Source organism: Prionailurus viverrinus, chromosome A3 (assembly GCF_022837055.1).
Source record: "Prionailurus viverrinus isolate Anna chromosome A3, UM_Priviv_1.0, whole genome shotgun sequence".
NCBI lineage: Eukaryota > Metazoa > Chordata > Mammalia > Carnivora > Felidae > Prionailurus > Prionailurus viverrinus.
The window spans coordinates 41,787,292-41,813,461 of NC_062563.1; the positions used below are offsets into that span (position 1 = coordinate 41,787,292).

At 46.2% G+C, this 26,170-nt stretch overlaps 1 protein-coding gene across 6 annotated transcripts in view; it reads right to left on the reverse strand.

The window, feature by feature from the left end:
• Nucleotides 1-15,296: 15,296 nt before the first annotated feature.
• Nucleotides 15,297-26,170, reverse strand: part of KIF16B (kinesin family member 16B) — a 295,283-nt gene continuing 284,409 nt past the window's right edge. For 3 of the 6 annotated variants that reach the window (XM_047852576.1, XM_047852575.1, XM_047852573.1), the window contains one exon: nt 15,297-15,462. In XM_047852576.1, coding sequence (XP_047708532.1) covers nt 15,304-15,462 — 159 coding nt within the window. In that variant the 3' untranslated portion in view covers nt 15,297-15,303. Of the gene's footprint in view, nt 15,463-22,369; nt 22,548-24,531; nt 24,625-26,170 lie in introns of all 6 variants that reach the window. The other 3 variants (XM_047852577.1, XR_007150865.1, XM_047852574.1) reach the window with 3 other exon arrangements.

Here is a 26,170-nt window from a genome sequence, read left to right on the forward strand (position 1 = left end):
TCTGTTGGAATGTTCAGTGGCCACTTAAATTTCTTTTTGTTGGTGTTAATTTTATGTTCATATTCTTTGCCATCATAAAAATCAGAGTCCTAAAAAGACATGAGTCTATTTTCTTAATCTGGAAGAGAGTTTTTCATGTGCTACCAATTCTTTGTCATGTACATTACAAACTATTTTCTCAGGTTGTGTTTGGCATTCTTTATGATGTGAACACCATCTGTATCCTTTCATACCAATATCACTGCCACCTTCAGGCGCAGTGAGTCTAGATTCCTCTCTGGACCCCATGTTCTCAGACATGAGAACCCAGGGTGAATTCCTGGGCTGACCATCTGGTCTGTGCAGTATCTAAAATACTAGTTTATGAAGCTCACTCAAGGGAATGTCCTGGGTGACATATCTCACCATTTGTGGGGTCAAAAGTTCCCACTAATCATGTGGGATAGTTTCGTAGTTCAGATTGGATCTTGGAAGAGGAATAGTCAGTTTAGGGCATCTCAGTAGTTATCACAACAAACCAAGATTTCTCATTATCCCGTGGGGAACCAAATTAGGCTTGTTGCCGAGTCCCTGAAATGACAGCGTTACTGTTCTCCTCCATGCTTGTAGAGCTGTACCTGCACACCACCAGCTTCCCCTGCCCAGCATCACAGCCCAGCCTCAGAAGAATGCCACTCAATGGCCAGCAGAGAAGTCATGCCTCTTAGCATGACTCTTTTCCAGGTTGGGACCGATTGAGCAGCAGCTTGACAGGCCTGGAAACTCTGCATGGTGAGCCAGGCTTCTGTGATGGGTGAGGTTATAGTCCCCAACTTAGAAATCAAATGCTACCCTAGATATTGTTGTGAAAGTGTTTTGCTGCTGGGATTAAAAGTCTTCATCAGTTAACATTAAGTAAAGGAAGTGTCTTGGATGATTTGGGTAGGGCTTGACTGGACCCATTGGAAGACTTTAAAACCAGGGCTGAGATTTCTGAAAGGGAGGGAGAGAATGAGAGGGAGAGAGAGACAGGTGGAGGGAATTCCACCTGTGGGTGACAGCTTCTGACTATGCCTGTAGAGGACCCTACTTGTGGTCTTCCATCCATTAGCGTTACCCTACAGACCTCAATTTGTTGAGCCAGCCCACGATGGTGTAAGTGTCCTCTCTGGGAGATGATCTTAGCTTACTGAACCCACCCCAGTGACCAGGATGCTTTAGCTGGTCCTGTACTTGCAGAATCCATGGGCCTGGGTTGTGATTCTGTCCCTGGATGGAGCAGTGGAAAGAAAGCATAGAAGGGAGAGAAGAAAGGCAAGGAAGCAGGCTTTGAGGCATGGGCAAACATAAACCTGCTGTGGACTGAAGGAAAAGAGGAGGAAGGACTGGTGGACTCACTTTGGCATTTGACTGTGGCTCATACACATGGGGTGGCTGAGTACCTAAGCTGAACTGGGATTGAGGGAAGACCTTACACTAAGGCACTCCAATACCCACCTCTGAAGTATCCCGGATCCCACACAAACCTCTAGCTGAGAATCACCACCCCCAGGCTCCTGCCAAACCTTCCCCCTCCAGAATCAGATTTCATGCTCCAGTGTGCCATGACAGTCCCTCAGGTTTGGCCATCTGGCTTCAGTTCACCACTTGTAGACTTCCTAGAAACCTGACCGTCTCCCTTCTTCCATGTCCCACAGACACACACACGAGCATCTGTTGCATCTGGAATGTCTATGAGCCTCTGGTTATAAGCCTTCTCTTTGCTATTTGCTCTGGGTTTTTACAAGAACAAGAAATAACAACACATTTAGGAGCCTGGAAGCAATACTCCACCTCTGGGGTTTGGGATAGCACTTCCAATCTGTTCACGCTGAAGCAAAGAAGGTTGACCAACACAACCTTGACTTTTCCTTTCCTTGACTTTTCCTTTCCTCCCAAATACCAAGAAGTGCAAGGATTTCAGCCAGAACACAGTTTTAGAAGGCAATGATCTTTTTTCTGCAGCTTTGTTTTCAATTACATTGGACATCCATCCATCCAATCCTGTTGATACCAAAGGGACAGACACCCACCCTGTCTTTCTCTCCTCACAGAGGCTGCCCCAGCCAAGGCTCCCGAATTTTTCTCGCATCTTCCAATTTGGTCCCTCTAGTCTGTTCCAAGCAGTAGCCTGAGGAGTCTTTTTAGAATGCTGGTCATTGCTACCCTCAGCCCCCAACCCCAAACATACACACCAACTCAGTGTAATAACCATGGAGCATGCCACGTGCTGAAGTAGGGGAACCAGCAGTGAACAGAAGAATGCAGTCTTGTCCTTCCAGAACTCATCACTTAGGAGGGCATCGGACATGGAAGCTGAAGGTTACAGACAGTTGTTATCAGTCCTGTATTTCCCACTGAGTCCTGAAGTCTAACCCCTCACTGGGTGTTTTGTGACTTGGCCCTAGTGGGCTCAGCGGATACCCCACACTTGGCACAGCCTCACCATGCTGGGCCCCTGCTGGCCCCCAACATGGTGACAACATTCTCATCTTACAGTCCTGAGCATGCGGTGCTCCATGTGATTGGACAACCCTGCAGTTACTTTTCTAGTGAGTTCTGATGTCCCACCTCAGGAGTCTTCCTAGAGACTTGAAGGACTGGGAAGAAACACCTCTGGATCCATTTTCCTGTAAGATCTGGGCCCATGATCTTTTAGCTATGGGACAGTGGAAATCCTTAGACAGTGCTGGGGGTGGGCTGGGGAAAGAGTGAGAAGGGAGGGGAAATAAGAGAGAAGGAGGGAGAAGAGAGTGTGAAGGGGAGAGGGAAGAGGGCTCTGGAGCTGGCATGGTTGGTGACCCCCCATCCCTATCTTCTATTTCACAACTGTTATTGAGCACCTGGTGAGAGCCATGAAATGGTCCCTGCCATCTGTAGGCTGACAGACTACAGGGAGGTGACAGATTTTCCATCAACCCGGTATCCCCCTCCCAGTCAGGCCCTGGGGCCCAAGCTCACCAACTGGATTTTGGAGGCTGAGGCTTTGGTTTTTTTATTTTTTATTTTTTACTTTATTTTTGTATTTTTCTCCCACAGGACTATGTTAGCCATGTCTGGTACAAAGGAAGAAGAAACAGTCATGATATGCAATAGAGTCCGATAGTCAACATATTTTACTGAATCATTTCCTGAAAAAAAAAAAGTATATATATGGCATACTTTACATACAGTAAAACCTTTTGCAATATACAGTTCTATGAATCTTACCAAATGCCTACACTTCTGTAACTCCCTCCACACTCAAGATATAGAACAACCCCTCACCCCAAAATATTCCCATGTGCTACCCCTTTGTGGGGAACTCCTCCCCCAACCTCCCCCCACCAAATCCCCCCTCCTGGAAAGCACTGATGTTTCCTTTCCCCGTGGCTTTGCCTTCTCAAAATTTTCATGTAAGTGGAGTCTCACGGTAATTATATTAAACAGTCATTATTAATTTATTGCTTGACTCAATTCTATAGTAATTGTTTCCCACTGTTTTTGTCGCATTTTCTTTGATGACTTCTGCATCAGACAATGATGTAACAGCACATTTAGGGAGAACAGAAAATAGGCTTTCCTTGGTGTCACAACGTGTTACTGGAAATAGCACACTGTGGGGGCAGAGCTTCTTGCCTCAGGGAATATCCTGGGAGATGGAGCTCCTTGACCTTGGAGGACTGTGGTCTTGGTAGGACTGGTCCAACTCAGTGATACCCATCCTCCCCTCCTCCCTTGCCCCACTTAACAGTTGCTGTGGGTGTCAGAGACAGCCTGCCCACCCCATGGCAGTAATGGTGGGACCACCAGGTATGGGGGGGGGGGTGACCCTTAAGCTTACCCTTGTTCCCTCCAGGAATGGCCAGGTTGCTGCTTCCCTGCCCGGGCTTCACCCTTGGAGGGGAGCCTGTGCATGTGAGGGGCGTAAGCTGAACTGTCTTCAACTTTCTCTCAGGATAGCAGGGTTTCCAGGAAACAGCAATTCCCCCAAGCTTCAAAAGATGAGCATTTCTCTTCACAACTTTGACACTTGGACACAAAGGTGGCACATCAGGCCATTCTGTGTGTGCCCTCTCTGTCCTTCTGAGACATCTCTGCCAGCCCTCACAGAGGATGAAAAAGTACAACTCAAATTAGTAGATTCTGAACTAGAGATTTTTGTTATAAGGCAGAAGAGAAGGACGTTCAACCCAAGTGCTTGAACGAATATTCTGAATTACCTGTATTTTGGCATTCCCCCTTTACCACATGGATGATGGCTAATTAGAGATTGCTTCAAATATGTCTTATCTATTCAGACTTCCCCTTCTGAAAAACCTCACTTTTAATTGAATTCCCTTGAATTTGTAGGTCTGGCTTTGGCTTGTCTCCCCTGATAAGCCCTGCGACAGGGTATTTCTCAGATGGCAGGGACTGTTACAACTCACACTTCTGCACCTTTACAGGATGAAGCTTTCTTTGCGATCAGATGTACTCTCAGCCACTTGTCATCCCCCACACCCAGGAGCCGATCGTCTGTCACTGATACCAGGAAATTTAATGAAAATAAATGAAGTTCTTTGAGTTCCCTGGACAGCATCCATTTTAAGAGGAAGACAGATACCAGCCCAGTCATTGTGGGCTGACTGGAGGGGTAAGATGTTGAAGCAAGCAACTATTAAATGTTCATTCCATTTCTTGAGGATTTCATTCTGATAATTAGAGAAGTATGAGCCCCAGAGCCAGGAGGCTTGTTATATGCCAGCAGAGCGATTTCTTGGGACCCTGGACTCTTTGGCCAGTTCTCTTTCAGAACTTTCCTGCATAACTCCTTCACACCCGATGTGTCCATTCCTGGTATGGGTGAGCAGGAAAGCTCAAATGGGAAGACGAGCCTTGGATTCCGTGGCTTGGCAGAACAGGCCTCCACGTGAGAAAAGCAGTTGTGCAAAAAGGCCAAGCAGAGACTGGGAAAAACGAGACCGAGGCAACACTTCCAACGCCTTTGCTCACAGGATGTTAAACGTCTTCAGGAAATATCTGTTCCCAAATTCTGAAGTTCACAACAGCCAGGAAAATAGCCGTTTCAGGTCTTTGAAGGTTAATGTCATGGCCCAGTGCCAGGAATGTTATGGCTGATCTTGCCTCTCATGGGGATAAACACAGAGAAGTAATTTCTCAGGTGAGTAGCACTACGGATCACTCAGGCAGAAGGGATGAGGCTGCCCACCTTGAGTGCAGAGAATAGAGGTGATTCCACACAGGTCCATAAGAGCCCTATTGTGACACCACTGCATTTAATCAACAGCATGTAAATTCAGGGTCCCCAGGCCCTTGACCATAGAGCTCACTTCCCTGCTAGATGCTCTAGAAACATCCTGTGTATGTCTGCAAGCCCTATTGAGATTGTAGTTCAGCCTTCCAGGACCCTGGGATTGGAGCAGATCCTTCCAAAATGACTTTCTTTGTCATGTAAGGGAAGAATTAGAGAAAGAGCAACTATCATTTTGGTGCAGGGAGGGGTGTCCTAGGATGCTTTGGCCCCTTGTCTTTTTAAAGCAGTCTTTCAACACTTCTTTCCATTTCAGGAAAAGTAGCCTATGGCAAAGGCAGATGCGGCAGGAGATGCTTGAGGTATCATTTCCCATGTGACGAGCATTGCATTGTGCAGGTGCCACATGGCTGCGGCCGCTTTGAGAGACAAGAGTGTCCAGTCTTTTGGGCTTCAACCTGATAAATGTTTGGAATAAATTTTACCTTTGCAGGTGAGCTCTTAGAGGACACAGTCCATGCAGATTAACTCCCAGACTAGAGTGTCCTGTGTCCAGCAATTGGCATACGTGGCATCCAAAGGATGTCCAGTGATGGGTTATGGTAGGGGACAGGGGGCCTGGCTTCCAGATTGTTCTCTGCAAATTGATTGATAGCTGATGAGTGTTAGGTCCAGGCTTCAACTGGAGCAAAAGCTCATTGTGCCAGTTAGTGAACACATATCTCCCAGCTCAAAACCTGTCCCTCTCTGCTCTGGGATGCAGGGACTAGGACTCTGCAGACCTTGTTTCTGCTCTGCCAGCTGCTCCCAGTTACGCTCGGCCAAGACAGGGCCCTAGAGGGAGACAAGCAAGGCTAGGGGACCAAGAAGGGATGTGTTTCTTTTGCTTTCTGTTTCTGTGAACATCATCTCTACAACACTTCCTGTCTGCTTCCTCTTCCTGATTAGATGACTTCCTGTTCCCGTCAGCATCACCCCAGCTACACTTCTCCCCTCCAGGAGCAGCAGCTGAATCCAGTGTGCAGTTTTCCCAACATTTGCCGACAAGCCTCACTGCACCCTGGCCCGTAGAGACGCCAGCACCTCGTCCTCAGAAGCCTGGGTCCCAGCCCCACAGGATCCTCCCCGCCTGCCCCCCCCCCCCAGACACCAGTACCAGTGCCAGTGCCCCTTCCCTTTGGGCTGTCAGTTTCAACTCTGTGGCGGCCTTTCCTCCAAGCTTCTAAGTTTTAATAATTCTAATCTTCTCATGTTCTCCCCAGCACTCTGGATGGCAGTTTCCTGTGGTTACTACCTCTGCCATACCTTGGAGTTTTCTGTTTTTCACCTTCTACATTAACTATAGTTGTTTTAAATTCTCTTTATGAAAATAACTGGTGCGATACCTATCCTGACTGATGCACTCAGCATTTTCCTCTCATCTGGGCAGTGGTAGGACGTTGAGGCTCAGGTCAGTGACTTGGGTAAGCCATCACCTCCTTCCAGCTGCTTTGCCTTTGGTAAATTAAGAGATGGATTTAAATCAGAGATTTCAGGGGCACCTGGGTGGCTCAGTCAATTAAGCATCTGATGTTGGCTCAGGTCATGATCTCACAGCTCGTGGGTTTGAGCCCCACGTCGGGCTCTGAGCTGACAGCTTGAAGCCTGGAGCCTGCCTCAGATTCTCTGACTCCCTCTCTCTCTGCCCCTCCCCTGCTCATGCTCTCTCTCTCGCTCTCTCTTTCTCTCAAAACTCAATCAGAGATTGCAAATGGTAACCATGGGCAGAATGCCACCTGCAGGTGGGTTGGGCTTGCCCGGCTCCCACGTGTGCACTTTTGCAGCATGCCCTCAATTCCCTTTGGTGGAGGATGTCCTCTCATCCACATGTGTATTGTGTGTCTAACTCCTGAGCGGATCTTGGATCCAGATTGTTTCCAAGGCTCCTTCCGGCTCTGACATCCTTTTGTCTCCACCCAGGTGGAGTGGTGTTGCTGGGAGCTTGGAGAATGTCCCAAAGGTGGTACAACTCAACTGATGCAATTTCAGTTCCGTTGCAGGCACAGGAAGAAAATGCGAGAAATAATGGGCCCCCTCTGTTGGGGCCACTCTGAGCAACCTAGACCTCCCTGGAGGCATTAAAAGTATGCTAAAGTTGTGTTCTGCAGGGCCGGCTTGGATTATCACCTATTCCTCATCCACAAGATGCCGCCTTACTGGCAGACTTTCCAGAACAGATGGAGACTTTCCTTCTATGCTTTGAATGCTTTGCTTGGCTTAAGGACACAACAAGAAGCTTGGACGCTGGTAGCAGAGTATTCATGGTTTTTTTGGGAAACTAGCAGAACTCCTGCCATCCCCAAGGGTATCTGAGGCTCTCAGGAGCCCCACACAGCTCACTGAGGTCATAGCCACATGTGCAAAGAGGTGACACAGAAAGCTGGCGTGGCACTTAGTAGAAGCAGCAGGAACCTGACTTTATCTGATGCCAAAAAGAAGTATCATGTGCAGCCAGAGGGCCCTAGGTGGCCCGCCCTATCTTTCCTCTTGCTTTTAACTTCAATAGATTCGTCCCTGAAAAAAGCTACCTAGGGAGATTGTCTTTGAAGTGTCCCCACCCCCAACAAAATGAACTCTTGCCTCGGCATGTACCTCCCCTTTCTGACTCTGAGAGAGGAGGCCTTCGAGAAGCACAGCAGAGGGGAATCGGCAGTGTGGGCCTGGCTGTTTGTGATACCCAAGGCCAGGTGTATCCCCCTGTCAGGCTGAACACAACCTGTCATCCTTCACTTCTGCTGCACCTTCTCCTCACCTGACATGTGTCTTGACCCCCATGGCCTCTTCCTTTTGTGGGAAGCTTTCAGTGACCACAGCCACAGCCAGTGGCAGTCTGTCCCCTATTAGTCATGTTGTCATCGTTGGGGGGCCCAAGAAGGGCTCCTTCTGTGTGCACCCAGCAGAGAAGCTAGCTCACCAAATGGCCTCGTGAATTAATGTATGAAGAGCAATGGCCCTTTTGAATGGTAGCACTGAATTCATACAAAGTGGACCAGGCTGAAATTTTGGGGAGACCCTGTGTTAGGGATGTTAGTCTCTGAGCCACTGATCCACAGAAACTGACCTGCTTTATTGAACCACATTCTCAGGCTGGCTGAGAGATTTTTGCTTTCTTTTCCAGCCAAGGGGCTTCTCTGTACCCGGAATGGGTTACAGGCTGTTTATTTAATCTGAAAGCAATTTTTTTCTTTCATGGGGAGGCTGGGATGCTTATGCTCAGCCTCAAAAGGTGGACAGAGGAGTTGATGTCCACTTAGGGCTGCAGATCATGGCACCCCAGCCTTAAGGAGGACACAGTGTCCTTGTGCAACTGCTGGTCTGTCATAGACCAAACTCCATAACCTCATAGTTTCTTGACAGCTATGTCTGCATGGGGCTCCTTATTCTTCTGTTTACAAAGCAAGGATTAGGTGGGAGCCCAAAGACAAGACATGAACTTTACTTGGGTTTGCTGGCTACTGTATTATGGGACTTTGGACACACCCGGCAAGACATCTGAGGGTCTGGTGAGATCATGCCTCTCTAAGGCAAAAGCCCCTGAAATCTCAGAATCTGAAACACACCTAAGGTCAAGATGACAAGAGCAGAACTTCCGGCCTTTAGATGGCACAGGACAGTATTCTCAGTCAGATCTTATCCCTTCGTTGTTAATATTGGATCAGGAAGTTTGCTTCTCTTCATTACGTGTGATTTTAAAGGGTGAGCCCTACTTGCCATGTGCTCTTCCCCCAGGGGAATATCCTTCCAAAACAGTGGTGGCTGATGGGAAACGTGATCTCATTTACAAAATTTCAGCCAGCAACCTCTCAGGTGCTCATTCCTCTGGCCTCTTTCTCTCCAACCTGTCATGTCTACGGCCATACCACCCTGAATGTACCTGATCTCGTCTGATCTTGGAAGCTAAGCAGGGTCAGGCCTGTTCCCGGTTGGATGGGAGTCCAACCTGTCACTGTCCCTGATGTTCTCTTCATGTTATAGCGATGAGCATTTTCCCTCTTGCACACATGCGCTTTCCTCGATTTGGGGCAATCCCTTTGCCTCCTTGGCACTCATTTCTCCTCACTGCTCAGGTCTTAGCTCAGGGAAACTGCAGATCCTCCCAGATGAAATCATTTCTCTAGTACGTTCTCCCCTGGCACCATCTACTTTTGTTCCATACCATTTATCACAATTTGCAGTCACGTGATTGGGCAAGCATTGGTGGGTCGCTGAGTGGAATGAGAGCTCCCTGAGGGCGGGTCCATGACCATACAGCTCACCTCAGTGTGGGGGCCCCAGTCCCATGCTAGGACATGGAAGACGCTCATGAGTATGTGGTGAATGGTGTGTGGGATGCCAACGATGAGCAGGTCAGTGCTCTCACAACCAGGAATGAGCAGAACACAACCAGTTGCTCTACCTTCTCTGCGCCATGTTCTCTCTCAGCCAGGATCTCAATACTTAACATGTGGCCAGTGGACTCACATGAATGGCCACAGTTCGGTCTGATCCTTCCTTCAACCTTCCACATGGCAGGAAGGAGCTGGCGGTGTGGCTGTGACACGTACACAGCTGGCTTTAAGTAGGGCAAGCATCATCCATACTTTATGAACTTTCTGAGGCTCATCTCACCGTGTTTGTCCATCCTTTCTCCCAAACCCTTACGGGGTACAGAACAAGAGAGGGGCCAGTGGGGTGCACAAGGCAGGGAGAGGAATGGCTTACACAGGAAATGAATGAGGTAGGACTAGGCGGCAGTGTGAGTAGTGGGGCTGGGCCAGCTGGCACCGGTTTCCTGATCAGACACGCGCATACATGCAACAGACAGCGAGGCTGCTGAACAGCAACCTCTTCAGACGCATCCTCCACTCTAGAACACTCTGCGCTTCAGAATCCAAGGGGAGCACTGCACTCTTTGGCCTTGAGTTCTTTTCGGAAAAAAGAAATCTATACGTGGGTATATTTAGGCTGCGGCCCTTGTACCAGAAAGCAAAGAAAATCCTTTATAATGTAAACATGACTTTCCCCATCTGCTTATAAAGGATAAACAGGGTTTTAATATTACTCTGCAATCAAAGAATTGCACCCTCTGTGAATTGACTTTACTTATTACATTCATTAAAATTAGGGCTTAAAACACCAACCAAAAAGAGTCATTTATAACGGCAAGCCACACACCCCCATTCCTCCAGCCACCCCTCACTGCCCCACCCCCCCGCCCCATATACACCATAGCTTCTGGCTTGTTTTCAGGAGAAAAGCTAACAGAATTTAGAATCTATGAAAGTGCAAATATTAAAGATGCTCTTAATCACCGCCAACTGCTATGATTGTTCACTGTGATTCCTCTCCTCTAAGATATTCCTTGGCAGCTTTGGAAAAGCAGCTGCAATCTTTCTCCCTTCCTCCCTCCTTCCCTTCCTTCCTCCTGGCTGAGAAGGAAGAAGGAGCCTCAGGAATAACAGACCCTCAGGCTGTAATTTAGTGAGAGGCTCTCAGGCACAACTTTAAGTGCTACTGGAAACATTTCTGCAAATATTAACTGTGCATAAGGATTCACAACACTTTGAGGAAAATAACTCCGCTTTTAAGCAGTGAAGATATTTAACTATATTTTTCACATGTTTTTTTTTTTTTTTTCCCTACCCGGACTTAAGTTCTAGACAAGGGTTTCTCTCTTTCAGGTGACCTGCCTTAATGGTACCGAACAGCTTTGTACGCTAACCCTTTGGGGCTTTTGCATTCTGCTGATGCATTTCCCTCTGTGCATTGCCAATTTTATACCTAGTGCACTTCCCCATTTTCAATGCAGAAAGAAAGATGGTTTGTGCATCTTTTTGCAAACACATCTATTTCTCCCTAAATGGGGAAGATTCTGCCTTTCCAGCAATGGAGAAGGAGAAAAATCAAATTGATGAACCTCAAATTCTGACAGAAGAATCAGTTTTTGGAGAGGTAATCCCCAGGTTAAAAAAAAACTTTATTATTTAATTTTCAAATTAAGGGGTACCAAATGAGCATAGTCAAAGAAAGAACATTTTATATTTAGTCATTTTCCAAGAGATGCACAAAAGGGAGAAACTTCTAGAAAGGCAGTGCAGTAAGAGACAGTGCCAGAGCATAGCGCACAGAATTCTACAGTGATAAATGCATGCAGATTGCTATTTGCAGGGAACAAGGATAAACTCGCATCCTTGAACCCCTTCAGTTCAACCAAATGTCTTTCTGTCTTTCCTACCATTTCAAAATGTAGCTGGGTTCTTCTGGGTTCCCAGATGGACAAGACTTCTGAAGGTAACAGCCTGGCCACCACCAACATCACCTCAGATAACTCCCAGGTACCACTGTAAGATCCATTTGAAATATGACGCTTTAGAAATTTATAACAACCGGTGGATTTGTTTCAACTCAGAAACAATTCTGTATGTGCAAAATTCAAAATTTCAGCACCAGAGAGTCGTTACCCATGTAATTATCATCAGAAAAAAACACTCTGAACAAAAGGAAAAAAGTCGACAACCGGGTCCTCTTCTTGCATGTAGCAAGAGGCCTGCCATTAAAAGGTGGGACAGACAGGGCTTAATCTGCCAAGAATGAGTCCCCCTAGATTAATGGCCTTTAATTAGTTTCCCCAAAACATAACTCACCTGTCATGATAATTTAAGTAAAACTGAAGCAGTTGATTTTGCCATGGATTTATTTTACAGACATTTCTTATTCCTCTTCTTCAAAATGAAAACAAACAAAAACAAACAAAAAAACCCACTTACCCAGTAACAGAGTCCATCCTGAACTACTCTTGCATGGGTGTGTAGGAATATGGGAAGACAAGGGCCTCACGTGGGAGAAATGTTCAACCCCGGACTAATGACCCCTCAAGGCATCATTCTAGGCGTTTGTGAAGGAGCATATTTAAAACCTCTCTCCAACACTACTGATCGGAAAGCAGGGTGTCACTGAAAATTCTCTCATGACCATCTTGAATTGTTACTTAAGTTCCCTCTGAGGAGATGAGGCCTGCTTGGGGTAGGCTCGGCATAACAACGAGCCACGTCACAACAGAAGCCTGCTCTCTACCCCGGACGGCAGGTCTGAGGAAGCGATGGGGCACGCGTCGGATTGTGCACTGGGGGAGGTGGATCTGAACCTCATCTTTGAAACTCGCACTCAGAACATCAACGTGCCCCGACTCTGAGGCGAGGGACTGCAGCCTTGCAGGAGCTACATATCTGAGCTCACAGATGCTCTAAGCTGTGAAACTTCTGGCTCCTTCTGCCCAAACTGCCGAGCATGCGCTGGCCAGAGCACGAAGTGGGTGGATGGAGCCAAGTGTAGAACTGGGCCTTTCTACATACAGATGTGCACAGAAGTGGCCCTGGGGCCTGGGTACCCAGTTCATGAGTCTCCAGGCATCTCCACATTATGGGCCTGAGAATCTTCTAGACGCCCATCATTCGGAAGCCAGCATGACTTAGCTATTCCCTATGCACAAGCCCAAATTAGTCAAGACGGCGAGGCCTGGGTGGGATCCCAGCCGAAGGCGCCTACCCTACTTGTGAGTATAAACAAGCTTGGTGTACACATTTTACTATGTAAGCAAGACCTAGGACATGCTAGGTCCTAGGTCCTAAAGAATCCTAAGTTCCTTAGATGTGTCCAACTGACTACAGGAATATTTAGAAGTTGATGGCACCTCAATCTGAATTGATAAAACGGTCATTTTAGCACTACTTTATTTGAGGCACTCGAAGTAAAAAAAATCGGTATCTGCTAATTTTCTTTTACTTCTCTGAATCAGTCTAAATTAACAAAGCTTCAATTCTGTCATCCTGACTCTGACATCTGTTTTGTCTACACTCCAGAAACTCCATTATTTGTTTAGGTGAGACTTTTCATTGGCTTTTCAACATTCCCTCATGTTTTATTCAGGTCAAGCTGCCTTTGGGTCTGGTTAGAAGTTTGTATTTCACATCCGCACACCAGGGGCTTACCTGGCCCATCCATCAGGAGTAGTTATCCCCCTGCTTGTGACCACGGCTAGAACAGGAAAGAGAGATTATCCTGTGCAACAGCTTGTTTTCAGATGGGGAGACTGAGGCTCAGAGAGGTGAAATGACCCACAAACACTACAGCCAGCTTTAGCCAGAGGCAGCTAGCGCTTGAACTTCAAACTCAATACTGATTACTTAAGATGAGGATTGGAATCAAAGGGTCTTCTGGCTCCTGCATGGCTCACAAACACGGGTCTATTTATTCTTGCCAGGTTATTATCGTATCCTGTGTCACTTCAGTGAAACGCTTGCCATGAGCCTGGCCTCAGAGACAGGTCCAAAAGGGCAGGGGACAGATTATCTGGTCAGCTGAAGAAAACCATTTATTTACTCTGCAAATGAGGGACAATCTGTAGTGTTTTGACTCCTTTTAGATGAATGACCTATGGTTAATTATTATCTCCCAGCTTTATCCTTAAATCTGCAGGTTTAAATTCTCTGGTAGTAATTGCCTCTAAACCTATGCCTGTAATCACTGCTGGAGACAAAAAGCAAGTCTTTCTGTAGCAATTTTTAAATGTCCTCATTTTTGTCATATTAAACTGTGATATCTAATTAGTGTAATAATAGTTTTCCCCCTTATTGGGATAATTGCATCTTTAAACATATTTTTCAGGTTGGAGGGCTCAGTTGCACAGGTATATTGTAGAAGACTGAATGCAAACACATTTTGTTACCCCATTCATTCGTGGCTTCAAATGTTACTCTAACAGCATCTTCTGCAACACAAATGCTAAATTATACATTACCGATCTTTCCAAACACATTAGATAAATTTTTAAACAGACCAGTAGGGATGATCATGTCGCAAACTTAAAATAAACGGTGCTACAGGATAGGTTCTATAACTTCATTTAATATTGATAGCAGCTCAATTTAAATTTTGAAATAGCAAATACCTTTAATAAATTTGGCGTGGATGATTATATATTTTGATACAACTATTGTACAGGCGTGTGTACATATATAAATCTATAGGTAGAATTATATACATTTCAGTATATGCCACATATTTTTCCACTTACATTTTTCTTCTTAGTAAAACAAAGCAGTTTTATTGTACATGGATGTGCAATGCTACATTAAGTCCTGAGTAATTTTAAGGGATCATTAATAAACTACTGTAAATTCTAGTCTTTCAGCCAAAGATCCAGTAGATTCTGTAACAAAAACGTGAAAAAAAAATTTAAAAATATGCATTCAGCTACGCGCTTGTTTTGTGCTTAGTGGAGAAAGCTCAAGAATGCACAGTAGCCATTTACATTTAGGAAAATTTCCTCAGATATTCAAGATTAAACATATATCCTGTTTGTATGGATGTACAGATGTTTTAAGTGATGTCGCCTACATCTAATTTGTCAGGCATGGAAGATTCCAGTCATGATTGGACCATAAATCCCTTTTGCAGAATATGAAATTCTGTGTAAACATCAGTGGTCAGGTATCATACGAAAGTTCTGACTCAAATGAGGGGAAACGGAAAAAATACAATGAAATCATTTAAAATGCTTCTCGTGGGATACAGCCAGCCATATGGAAGGCATATAAAAAATAAGATATATTTTGGTGGAAGAGGAAACCAGATGAAAGTCATTTCAAATAGGTCTGGTAAGCCGCACACCCAGTTTGGGAGGTCCCAGGTTGGCGTGGCTCAGGGAGGCCCAAGATAAGCCGGCCACGTCCATTTTGCCACAGGGGACGGCCTCCCGCTTCAAGGAGGAGGGAGCACTATGGGGGAAAAGGCCACATTCAACGGCAATGGAACAGTAGCAGCTGCCCGTCAGGGTCACCACCAGCGAAGCGAAACATGCCAGTCCAAAGTCAGGCACCCGGGAGGCCCTGGCGGGGCGGCCCAGGCCGGCTGCTGCACGTCCGGCTGCCACAGGAGGAGGCAGGCCCAGAAGGAGTGTGGGAGGCTGCCGCGCGCCGGGAGGGCCACGTGGACGAGAAGGCACTGCATCGGTGGTTCCTCCATCACCCCCAGCTCTACCCCGTCCCGTGGCTGCTGTAGTCAAAGACCCCTTTCTTGAAGAACGGCGAGAACTCACAGATGGTGTGTTTGGAAAGAGTCAGCCTCACTTTGTCGATGTGTAGGGGAGACGTCGCGGACTGCAGCATCACGCTGAAAAAGTCCCTGAGGTATTTCTGAGGAAGAGACGGGAGACAAAACGTGGTTAGACGTCGTCGTGGGGTGGAGTCAAAAAGAGAGAAGAAATCCCAGAAACAACTTGCCACCCACTTTGGAAGAGCTGTTGCTGCCATTGGAAACAGCACATGGGAATCTGTGTGTCCTTGGCCTTCACCAGACCAACCCAAGGGAATAGAGCCACCACATCCATTACGCAGGTGTCTCTGCTCTCTGGCTCAGGGCAACATGGCCTCAGGTCTACCTGCGGACAATGCCCAGAGAAATGCCAATGTGGTGCCAGGATGGGGGGTGGGGAAGTGGTCTGCTTGCCAACAATAGTGGCATCAGTTAATATCCTATTTTTTAACAGGTCGTTTCCCCCCAACTTACTTGTTAAATAGAAAGCCAATTAAAGGGAGGGGGAAAAAGGCTAGCCATCTGTAGAATGCTAAATGTGCTGCTCACTAGCATTTTTAAACAGCACTGTAACTGTCTGATTTGGATCCTTTAAAGGAAAAGAAATGCTGGGGACAAGCGGGTCAGTTCCAAGTACTAATATTTACGAGTCATTTTGCAAAACCCATAATCATCAATGAAAAGAAATTCTGACTAAGATTAATTGCTCTGAACCCCCTGCTCTGCCCCTCCCCACGGCTGCACGTGTTTGTCACAGCAGTCGCCGCCTTTTCTGGCACCGAGCAAGCAAAGCATGTCTGGGACGAGGATCCGAGATGCCGGGGATGGAATGAGACGTGGGTGCAGGCAGGATGTATTAAAGGAAAAGAGGACATACAGAAATAGTTCATATATTTCAGGTCAGGCAAGTGTTATTTACAAGAGAAAATGAGTAAGCCTAAATCTTTATTACTGCCTCAGCTTATTTCAAAAATATAAATGATCCTATCACAAATGCTGACATTAAACATAATTATTATGGACTTTGAGTAACAAAGAAATTTGTCAGTGAAACATGGCTGAGGCCGAGAAGCAGTGGTTCCCACCAGGGGCGGTCCACCCCATAGAAGACACACAGTGATGTCTGCAGATGGTTTCGTTACTCTGGGTGGGGGGGTGTGGCGTGCATCTAGGCGCATCCCACGATGCACGGGACAGCCCCATGCAAGCATTATTGCGTTCCCAATGTCACTCACGCAACGATTGCGAAAACCTGGCCCAGCAGAAGTGGCATCCAGCTGCCCCTACGAACTGCCGGCCTTAAATTTACTTCTGAAAGACACTCTGCTCAAGGAAAATTCATCAGCTACTTTCTTAAAAGTAATGAGGATTATTAATAATTGACACCGTATAGTAATTTACTTTCTAAAAATCTTCTAACGTCTCATTTCTTACTGATGCACAGTCACTGTACGTTCTTCAAACGGACAATCTGGTGAGTCTTGAACCGTGTGTACACCCGTGAAGCCATCCCCAAAGCAAGAGAACAAAACATTTGTATTGTGCCTCCGCATTTCTTTTTTTTTTAATTTTTTTTTTTAATTTTTTTTTTCAACGTTTATTTATTTTTGGGACAGAGAGAGACAGAGCATGAACAGGGGAGGGGCAGAGAGAGAGGGAGACACAGAGTCGGAAACAGGCTCCAGGCTCTGAGCCATCAGCCCAGAGCCCGACGCGGGGCTCGAACTCACAGACCGCGAGATTGCGACCTGGCTGAAGTTGGACGCTTAACCGACTGCGCCACCCAGGCGCCCCTGCCTCCGCATTTCTGAGCTCACCTTGTTTTATGTTGTTATTGTACTCCGCCTAGAATTATCTGCTCTTATTAGTCATAGCCATTTTTGGATGAGGACCCTGTTGTCAGGGAGGTGAGCAAGGCTAGCGATCAGGAGAGGGGACTTGGAAAACAAGGGTTTTTAACTCGGACTCTGTCTTTTTTGTTCAGTATTCCTCACTTACTGGTCTCACGGTAATCTCTCAGGAAAGGAGCTTGGAAGAGCGATCAGGTCGAGGCGAGAAGGTGTCAAGACCAATTGCTGAAAAATGAAGATCTTACACCAGTACTTTTTTGCATCAGGGGCAAAAGGAACCGGACTTCAACCTCACTGGGGGAAGGGAAGCGGAGAACAGCAACTTTAGAGGGACCCAAAAATCCATCTAACGTGGATGCGAGTGTCCAACGCAGACCACACCTGCCGGCCGGCCAATCTTTACAATGCGATAAATACACGTGTAAACACGTGCGCAAACTGACTGTTGTGGGAAGGTCAAGAGGGAAGTGTTTCCAGCAAGGATGAGGAGGAGCTTGTGCACTGCAGTGTGGGGCCACAAGTCTGCCACAGTCTAAAACTCGAACAGAGCTGGGAACAGCCCCTGCTACAGGTCTCCCACAGGCCGCACGAGTGTGCAGACTAATGCTCACAACCAGCTTGCCCTGGAGATGAATTCCGACAGGATGGAAGGTATTCAAATCTAGGAACAGATGTTGTATCCGCATTTGTCGTAATTGGTTCACAAAGAGTGGGGGACCTTTAAAGGGCCAGTGGAACCCAAAGGGGGTCATGAAAAGTTAAAGTTAAAAAACACAGATAAAAATAAAGAAAATATTGGAGATGCCTTCCCTGCCCGGTCACCGCCATCAAGAGACCAGTAAACTAAACTAGGTGCAGGGAGTGTCTTTTTCTTTAAATGAACTCACTGGCATGTCTCCATGGAAACTGGAGATACAGGGACCTCATTCAACGCATTAGAAACATTACAGGAGAGTTTTTTCATTGCAAAACAAACCTCTGCATTGCAGGATTGGGCAGCCGGGGCTCCCTTTACATAGACTGCTTCCTTGGCCAAAGAAATGCTTTGATTAGAGAGTACTCTTCATAGTGACCTCGAGGTGCTCTGAAGTATCCAAGGGGAGGCAGGGTGGCCTTGGTGCTGTGTCCAGAGCCACGTGCTTGCAGTGGGCCGGACAACTTCTGGTGAATGACAAAACCAAAGGACTAGGTGTAGGGCTGGGGACAGAAGACAAAAGTAAACTCCCAGAAGGTTCCTGAGGTCACAGACAGCATATCCGTCTTCTTTGTAACCACTGCCATGCCTGGCACACTGCTGAGCTTGGGAAAAGTGCCTGGAAAGAACCCTGATGACGGACGCTGGTGAGTTAATTTTTAAAAATTGAGGTGTACCCTGAGAAAACAGCATGCACACACAGCCTAATGAAGTTTCCAAGACTGGACGTACCTGTGTGATGAGCACCTAGATAAAAACGAGACAATGTTGCTAGTACCCAGGGGGCCCGCCTCACATTCCCTCGCAGTCCTTTCTCCAACGACAACGCTATCCTGACTTCTCCCGCTATTGAGTAGTTCTGCCAGTTTTTGAAGCTCACACTACTGGAACCACGCAGGACACTCTCTTTTGTGTCTGGCCTCCTGTGTGTAACACAAAGCTTGGGAGATTCGCTCACCCTGTTGGGCATCCTTGTAGTTTGCTCATGATCATGGCTGTATAGTATTCTGCATGTGCACATGCCCACTGACTGTCTTTTGCAGATAGTCCAGCAACGGTGACTAGTTTGATTCTTCTCTCTGAGCTCTTCCTCAGTGATAAAATCTGCCTCTACATAACGCGGTGTCTGGTGAATCAAGCTTATCACTCTTTCTCCAATAAAAAAGTTTCCCTTTAGGAGTTGAGGCTCAGGCCTAGATCAGCCAATGAACTAGAACTCGACCTTTGCATATATTTAATATACGTTACAATTATACATAAAATACATATTTAAATATACACATATTTACATTAGTAATTTTTGTGGCTTGGGCTTACCATGTTTTCTATGGCATCTGTGGCTGAAGGGAGAAAATGAGAGTCCTTCCTGTCAAGGCTAGCCCTCCCTGCTATGTGAAAAATAAGTCCAGGGGCCAAGCTGTATCCCCAGGGCAGTGCACTTTATAAAAAAGTATTACAAAAATTGAAGGACATTAGGAGTTTAAGTAGCTTATCAGGGTCAGAAGGGCAAAGTAGGAAAAGGATTTGTGAAATCCAATATCAAGTTTCTGTTTCTTTCACATGGCATTTTCTCCATTGAAAAAAAAAGAAGAAGAAACAAAAGTAGACGTATTCAAATCTGTTGCTGTTCGGGACCACAGAGGGCCGGTAACCCCTGCCCGCCGAGGGCCGGGGGGGGGGGGGGGGCATCTCACCTGAGTCCTTGCTTCATTCAACACTCGGATCAGGGCCACTGAGAATAGATGGTTATATCCCCAGAGGTTGTGCAACATTTCGGCCCTGCCTCATCCTGGTACTTGGAGGATGTAGGTCAGATTAAACCAAATCCTTTTTCAATTAAGATTGCAAACCCATAGTACAGAGCAAGAAAGGGTCTGGGACAGGGTCTGAGTATGAGTGATTGCAGGATAGGGCAGGGGCCAAAAGGGGCCCTGAGAGATGGAGGGGTCGGCTGGAGGAGGGTGAGAGAGGAAGTTTTGGGATGGAAGGGGGAACAGAAGCCACAGGGGAGAGAAGGCAAATAGCACAGCAATATTGGAGATCAAACTCTGAGTCATGTATTGATTTGGCAAAAAAAAAAAAAAAAAAAAAAAAGATTTAAGAAATATATGAGACATTTATCTAGGTTATTTACTTTTTGCTACTTGGACTAACACTAAAGTATAAGGTGTTTTCTTATTGATACTTTCAGAAAATCAGGCTTAGATGGCAGATCTTGAACGCACATTTCAGTACTGAACAGAGTACCTGGATTCCATAAAGTGCCTTTCTTCTACAGTCCGCGGGAATATCTTATTATGTTTTAATTTTTTTAATGTTTATTTATTTATTTATGAGCGAGCACAAGTGGGAAGAGGGGCAGAGAGAGAGGGAGACACAGAATCTGAAGCACGCTCCAGCCTCTGAGTTGTCAGCCCAGAGCCTGACACAGGACTCAAACCCACAAACAGTGAGATCATGACCTGAGCCAAAGTCAAACACTTAACTGACTGAGCCACCCAGGTACCCCTCTTATTATTTTTTAAAGTCAATCCATGCAAAGGCAATGAGCAGGCGTAGACGAAACTGGGAGAGACCACCCCATGGGTGTGTTCCAAATGGAACTGTTAAATAGGCATGTGCTTTTAATCTCCACCTCCAAATAAGACAAAATCCTGAGGGGACCAGGAGCCTTTCAAAAGAAGGCCGAAAGAACACAGGAAAGACGAGGACACACAGCTTGTTGGAGACACCTACATCAGGCTCCTGACCTCTCCTTTCCAAAGGAAAGTGGTCAGCTCATACCTGCCAAGACCACTCTATTTCCTGAGGATTGTCTCCCACGTACACACAACAGTCTGACCAGCTCCCATCTTGTTGCTCTCACAAAGAGGCCAGTTATCAAGGGCATGTAATGTTCTAGGCACAGTGAGAACTTTTCATGGTATATCTCATTTACTTACCACAAGAGCTATTTATGAAATAGCTATTTATGAAATAGGGACACTGCATGGGACCCATCTGCCAGATGAAGAAACTGAGGACCAAGAGGCTTAAGTAATGCCCCAAAGGTCATGAAGCACAGAGGTGGGAATACCAGATCCATACCCACATCTTTCAGCCCTAGAGGCTGGGTCTCAATCACCAGCCTGCTGTCCAGCGTCTACCATCCCTGTTTTATCCTGTTGGGCCTCCCATGTCCTGAGCACTGTTGTCTCTCACCAGGCAAGGTTGTCTGAGCCAGATATGCTGCCTTTTCCAGGCCTGAGGCTGCTCTCACAGAGACAGGGGGCCTCTGGGCTCTCTAGAGTTAATGTTCCATACAAACATGAGAAAAAGACCTCTAGCTGTGAGCCTTATACTCTTCTCCACAGAGTCCAATGTAACTCTGTTCATGCTCTGATATCTTCCTTACAGAGCCTTGGTGAGCACTGGCCATGTTTTGACTGCCCTGCTTCCTTTTCCCTTCCCTAATAGCACTCAGATTCCCTTCTGAAAAAACAGCTTTCCCTTCTTTGGGGGTTGGTTATCTAGCTGACTTATGGCAGAGGGCTGGTGAGTTTTTCCCATTCATATTCTGGGATGGGCACCTCACTGCCAAAGAGCTACTGGAGATACCACTTGGAATCTGCTGGAATCGATCTCTTATTGACTTCACAGCCACTGCCATAGAGCATTTATAAGAGTGTAAGAAATTCAGGGACCTCTCTCACAGAGGGGCAGCTCCAGGAGAGACTTTGGTCGGGCCATTCCCAAGCCTGGGAGTGGAGAAGTCCATTTGCTTACAATGCGGCCCCAGTGATTTTCCACTGTTTGCAAACGAGTTAACAGACATTAACTCCGGAGCACTGGCAGGTAGTAGGTGCCAGTCAAGATCAGAGGAAACCTTCCACCTATACCACATCCAAGCCCCTGGGCTGTGGGGGGTGTAGTCTGTAGTCACATCAAGATCTGCCCAAGTCACCCTTCTCTCACTCCTAGGAGGCTTTAGTGACTAACATTTTTGATGGGTCAGTGCATCCTAGTGGTACATCCCCGGCCAAGTATTTACCTGGAAAGCTCCTGCCCAAAGCCTGATATATACACGCAGGCCAATCTTCAAAATTCCAACACCATTTCAAAATACAACAACTAAATATTATTAATCTTTTGAACCAAAACACAGGCTAATATGGTCTACTGGCTGTGTTAATGAGTTCTGAAAGGTGAAGCACACTCCCTACAGCAATACAGGGTAATTCAGCAAGAATTTAGTCAATTATTTTAGAGCTTTAGCCTGGTACCTCAATCGATACATTGCATGAGGAAAAAAATTGAAAATATAATGTGCTGCTACCTGCTATTTTCATTTTTATTTCATTCTTGATGAAGGTCATTTTGTTAACATGATTCATATGTGCCTTACAATATAATTTTAGGCTCTGCTCTAGCTGAAAGGAAAAGTACTTAAGTTACCGGAACAACCTAGCTAAAAGCTGGCCTTACGATGGCCTCTGCTGGCTTGTTCTTTTCAATTCTGGAGTTTCTGGATGAAACGTTAGTCTGGTCATTGGGACCGACCATATGCTCCATAGTCCTTCCAGGCAAAAACCTGCATGATCAGCAGGGAGTTCGATAGTGTGGCCCTTCTCATCTCGCAGCCATTTCCTTTCAGGTCTGGGATCTGGAAAGGAGGGAAGACGGAGTGGTATCCAAACTCAGCAAACCGTGTGAGCAAGGGAGTAAGTAAGGCTAGCATGTGCAGGGCTCTGTGTGGGGAACAGCAGGACTTGAAGGAGAATGTGGAAGACCTGGATGCTGGATTTGGATCTTCAGGCACTTTGTACAAAACACTTACCAGTTCATGAGCTCCCATGACCCCTAAGACATGCTGAGGTGGAGGAGGACAGGTATGTGAATCCTGTTTACAGATGAGGAAACTGAGATCCCAAGAGGCAGTGGCTTAGCCAATGTCAACAGACTATAGAAGCTGACAAACAACTTGGTCTTTAAATTCAGGAGAAAGTCAGATGGCTTAATGTCACTTATAAGGTGCAATCCCTTAAGCCTGAAAGGTAATGAGTAAATGTGCATGTAAACATAGCCCTTCTCTTTAGGGCTCTCCATACCATGCAGACTCTCAGAATTTACTGTGTGTGAGTGTGTGTGTGTGTGTGTGTGTGTGTGCATGTGCACACGCACGCATGCATAGAGAACACGTGGGAATAAGAGGGCTTCAGAAGCGTTTCAAAGATCTTACCTTATTTTTTGGCTCCCTTCCTTTTGCTTTAATGCTCAGGGGGATAAAGTCATGACTATTTTAGGTTACTAAAAAGCTTGCTTTAACAGGGCTCATGACTGTAAGTGTAGTCTGCTGCTCATTTCACAGGCATGCACCACCCAGCTGTGCCACTCTCATGATTTCCCCAGCCATCTCATTGTTGTGGAGCCCCTTCATCTCACAAAATTTTAACATAAATTTGTAATGTAATTTAAAGTTATTGAAATTATTAAAACGTACTTTAAAAATGTAGTAGGGCCTTATCCACCTTTCCACTGTGACATATTAACAGGGAAGACAGTTTGCTGGAATTCATTTCCAGAAGCCATTAGCCAGGGCAGCTTAAAGATAACGATCAGTCTAATAAGACTTAGAGGTTTCATTTACCTTGTAGCACTTGGAAAATTCATCCTTGACTGATGGGTTCCAAAGACCAATCAAGCGGGGATGGAGACATGCTGGGATATTTCTAGACATGAGAGGTCTGGTCACCACTGGCCATGGATCATGAATCAACCCCCTACCAGTGGGGTCAATATTCACTCACTCAAGTCTTCCCAGTTCTAAACTCTCATAAATTCTAGTCGACACCTTTCTCTGGCTATTTTAGGGATCCTAAAATTTGTCTCCACTGAATCAAAAATGCTGGGTTCCTTTCCTGACATGGTCCTAAATGTCCTCTACACTCTGATGAAATTAGGATGGTTTAATTCAAGCAACTCATCCATCCACCACAGTTACCACACACCTGCCCTACATGGAGCAGCGTGCCAAGCACTGGGTGTCCAACGTTGACTAAAACAGACATTGAGCCTGTGCTGAAAAGGAGCCTGGGCTGCCCAGCACCATCTCCTCATTGTCCAGAATCCTTCATCTAAATCCTACTTGTCTTCTGAAGACTGGATCAAGGTTTGTTCTTTGTCGGCTCCTCTTGAGACTTCATTCATGCACCCAACAAATATTTACTGAGAGCTTTCTATATGCCATGCTGCTGAGGAGTCAGTAGTGAATAAGGTCAGTTCTCGTCTTGAGTCACATGCAGGCATTCCAGGGACTTGGGACAAGTAAAGCTCTGATTAAAATATGGAATGAGATGATTTTGGAGTACATAGAAAAGGCATCCAGCCTAGTCCTGGGAACTGGTGACATTTCTGCCAAGAGCTGAAGGATGAGTAAGAATCAGACAGGTAGAGATACTCGTGGAAGATACTGTAGAAGCCTATTCCCGGCAGTGTGGGGCGGGGGGGCGGAGAGGGGCGGGGGATGTGCAAAGCCTCATGTTGACAATGAACAGTTTGGGGTCCCACCAAGAGTCCAGCATGGCTGGACCACACACTATGTGGGGTTCATTTACGCGGGGGACACACTTCTGGAATGTACTGCTCACTGGATCGGCTCTCCAATGGTCCTCATGTTGCAGCTTCTTCACTGTGCTCCAACAGCATCTCTTCTCTCTGATCCATGGATCCTGCCAGGCCTTCTGTTTTCCAAGAGAAAACACTGGAAATAAAGCTGACAGTGAAGGAGTCACCTTGCAGGCTTCGGTGCCCCATCTGAGCCCAGTCCTCAGTGGAACCATGATCAGAATACAGCCATGTAAGTGGCCTGACATGATACCTGACATTTGGAAAAGATGAACCACTTGGCCAAGCCCTGCCCAAATTCCAGAACCACAGCATCACAAGCAATAAAGTGGTGGCTGCTTTAAGGAAGTTAAGTTTTGGGGTAGTTTATTACGTGGTGATAGATAATCACAATAGATATGCATGGGAAGAAGGTAAGGGATGAGAGAGTCAATGAAATTAGTCAAAGCAGAATAGAAAAGTCTCATTGGTTTTTATTTATAATTTATGACTAACCATACATCACAGTCCCTGCTACTAACCTTTTCCAACCTTTTTAGTATTTCTAATGAATAATTCTATCTTAGCAGGTACTTCTTTTCTATCCATCCTAGGTTTTAAAGTAAATACTTGAAATAAGTAGTCATCATTTGAAATATGGCATTTATTTCTTGATTTTATAGAGAATTCTGAGAGCTCCCAGTTAAAATTCATCAGGGTGAAAATGTTAGTCTGTGATTACAGAATTGGAACTATTCATTACAGCTATTCAGAGAATCTTCTTTATGAGCTTAATGACATAAGCATATTGTATTGAATTATTATGGTACTGCATCAATTGGACTCATAAATTTAATATACTCAGTCTGGTTCACATATTCTAATAAAATCCAGTGAGCTTTAAACATTTTATAAGGAATGCGCATTTAAAGTCATGTGATATTCAGTTTTTACAGGTTGGCGTTCCTGCTCAGGGTAAGAAGCAAGCTTCAATGATCTCGGCCACCCGGCCTGGTAGACCAGCAAGCTTGGGGGGAGATCCCCCCCCCCCCGCCTCAGACAAACAGGCCACATTAGAAAGCCCCAAATCCATCAGCTCAGGCTGTGAAGTTGGTTGAGCTTTTCTCTAGAACCCAAGTGGGTATCAGGCCCATCTTTTCGGCTCATGAAGGGAAGAGAGCAACTAGCTGAGGCTGCATCTTGAGCCGTGAGCAATGGCATGTCAGCTGTAAGGGAGCAGGCAAACCCGCTTCCAGGCAGTCTGACAGGCCCCCCTCTCAACCTCATTCGGCTGAAGCAAAATACGGCAGGACAGACACTGTGGAGAAGCGCAGTTTCCAGGGCTCGCTCTGGTTCTTTGACTTTTGTTTACTGGATCTAGGTTAAGAGATTGGTAAGGGTCCCACACACAGCAACTGTCTCTGCATCCAGGCGGGGAGGGCGGAAGAGGACCTGGCCATGTGGACCACACGACTGCTGGAGTCCTACCCTTGCACTGTGAGCCACGTCCTGGGCACCCAGTCACACAGCAGCCAGCACGTTGGGCATGGGGGGCATTACCATGCTGGGGTCTAGATTAAGTCGTGAAACTCTCCTGCACCTCACTTTCCTCATCTGATTAGAATGCTTTTTAAATCAGAAGATGAAATGAGAGGTCTGTCAGGTGCTAGGGGCAGGGCCCAA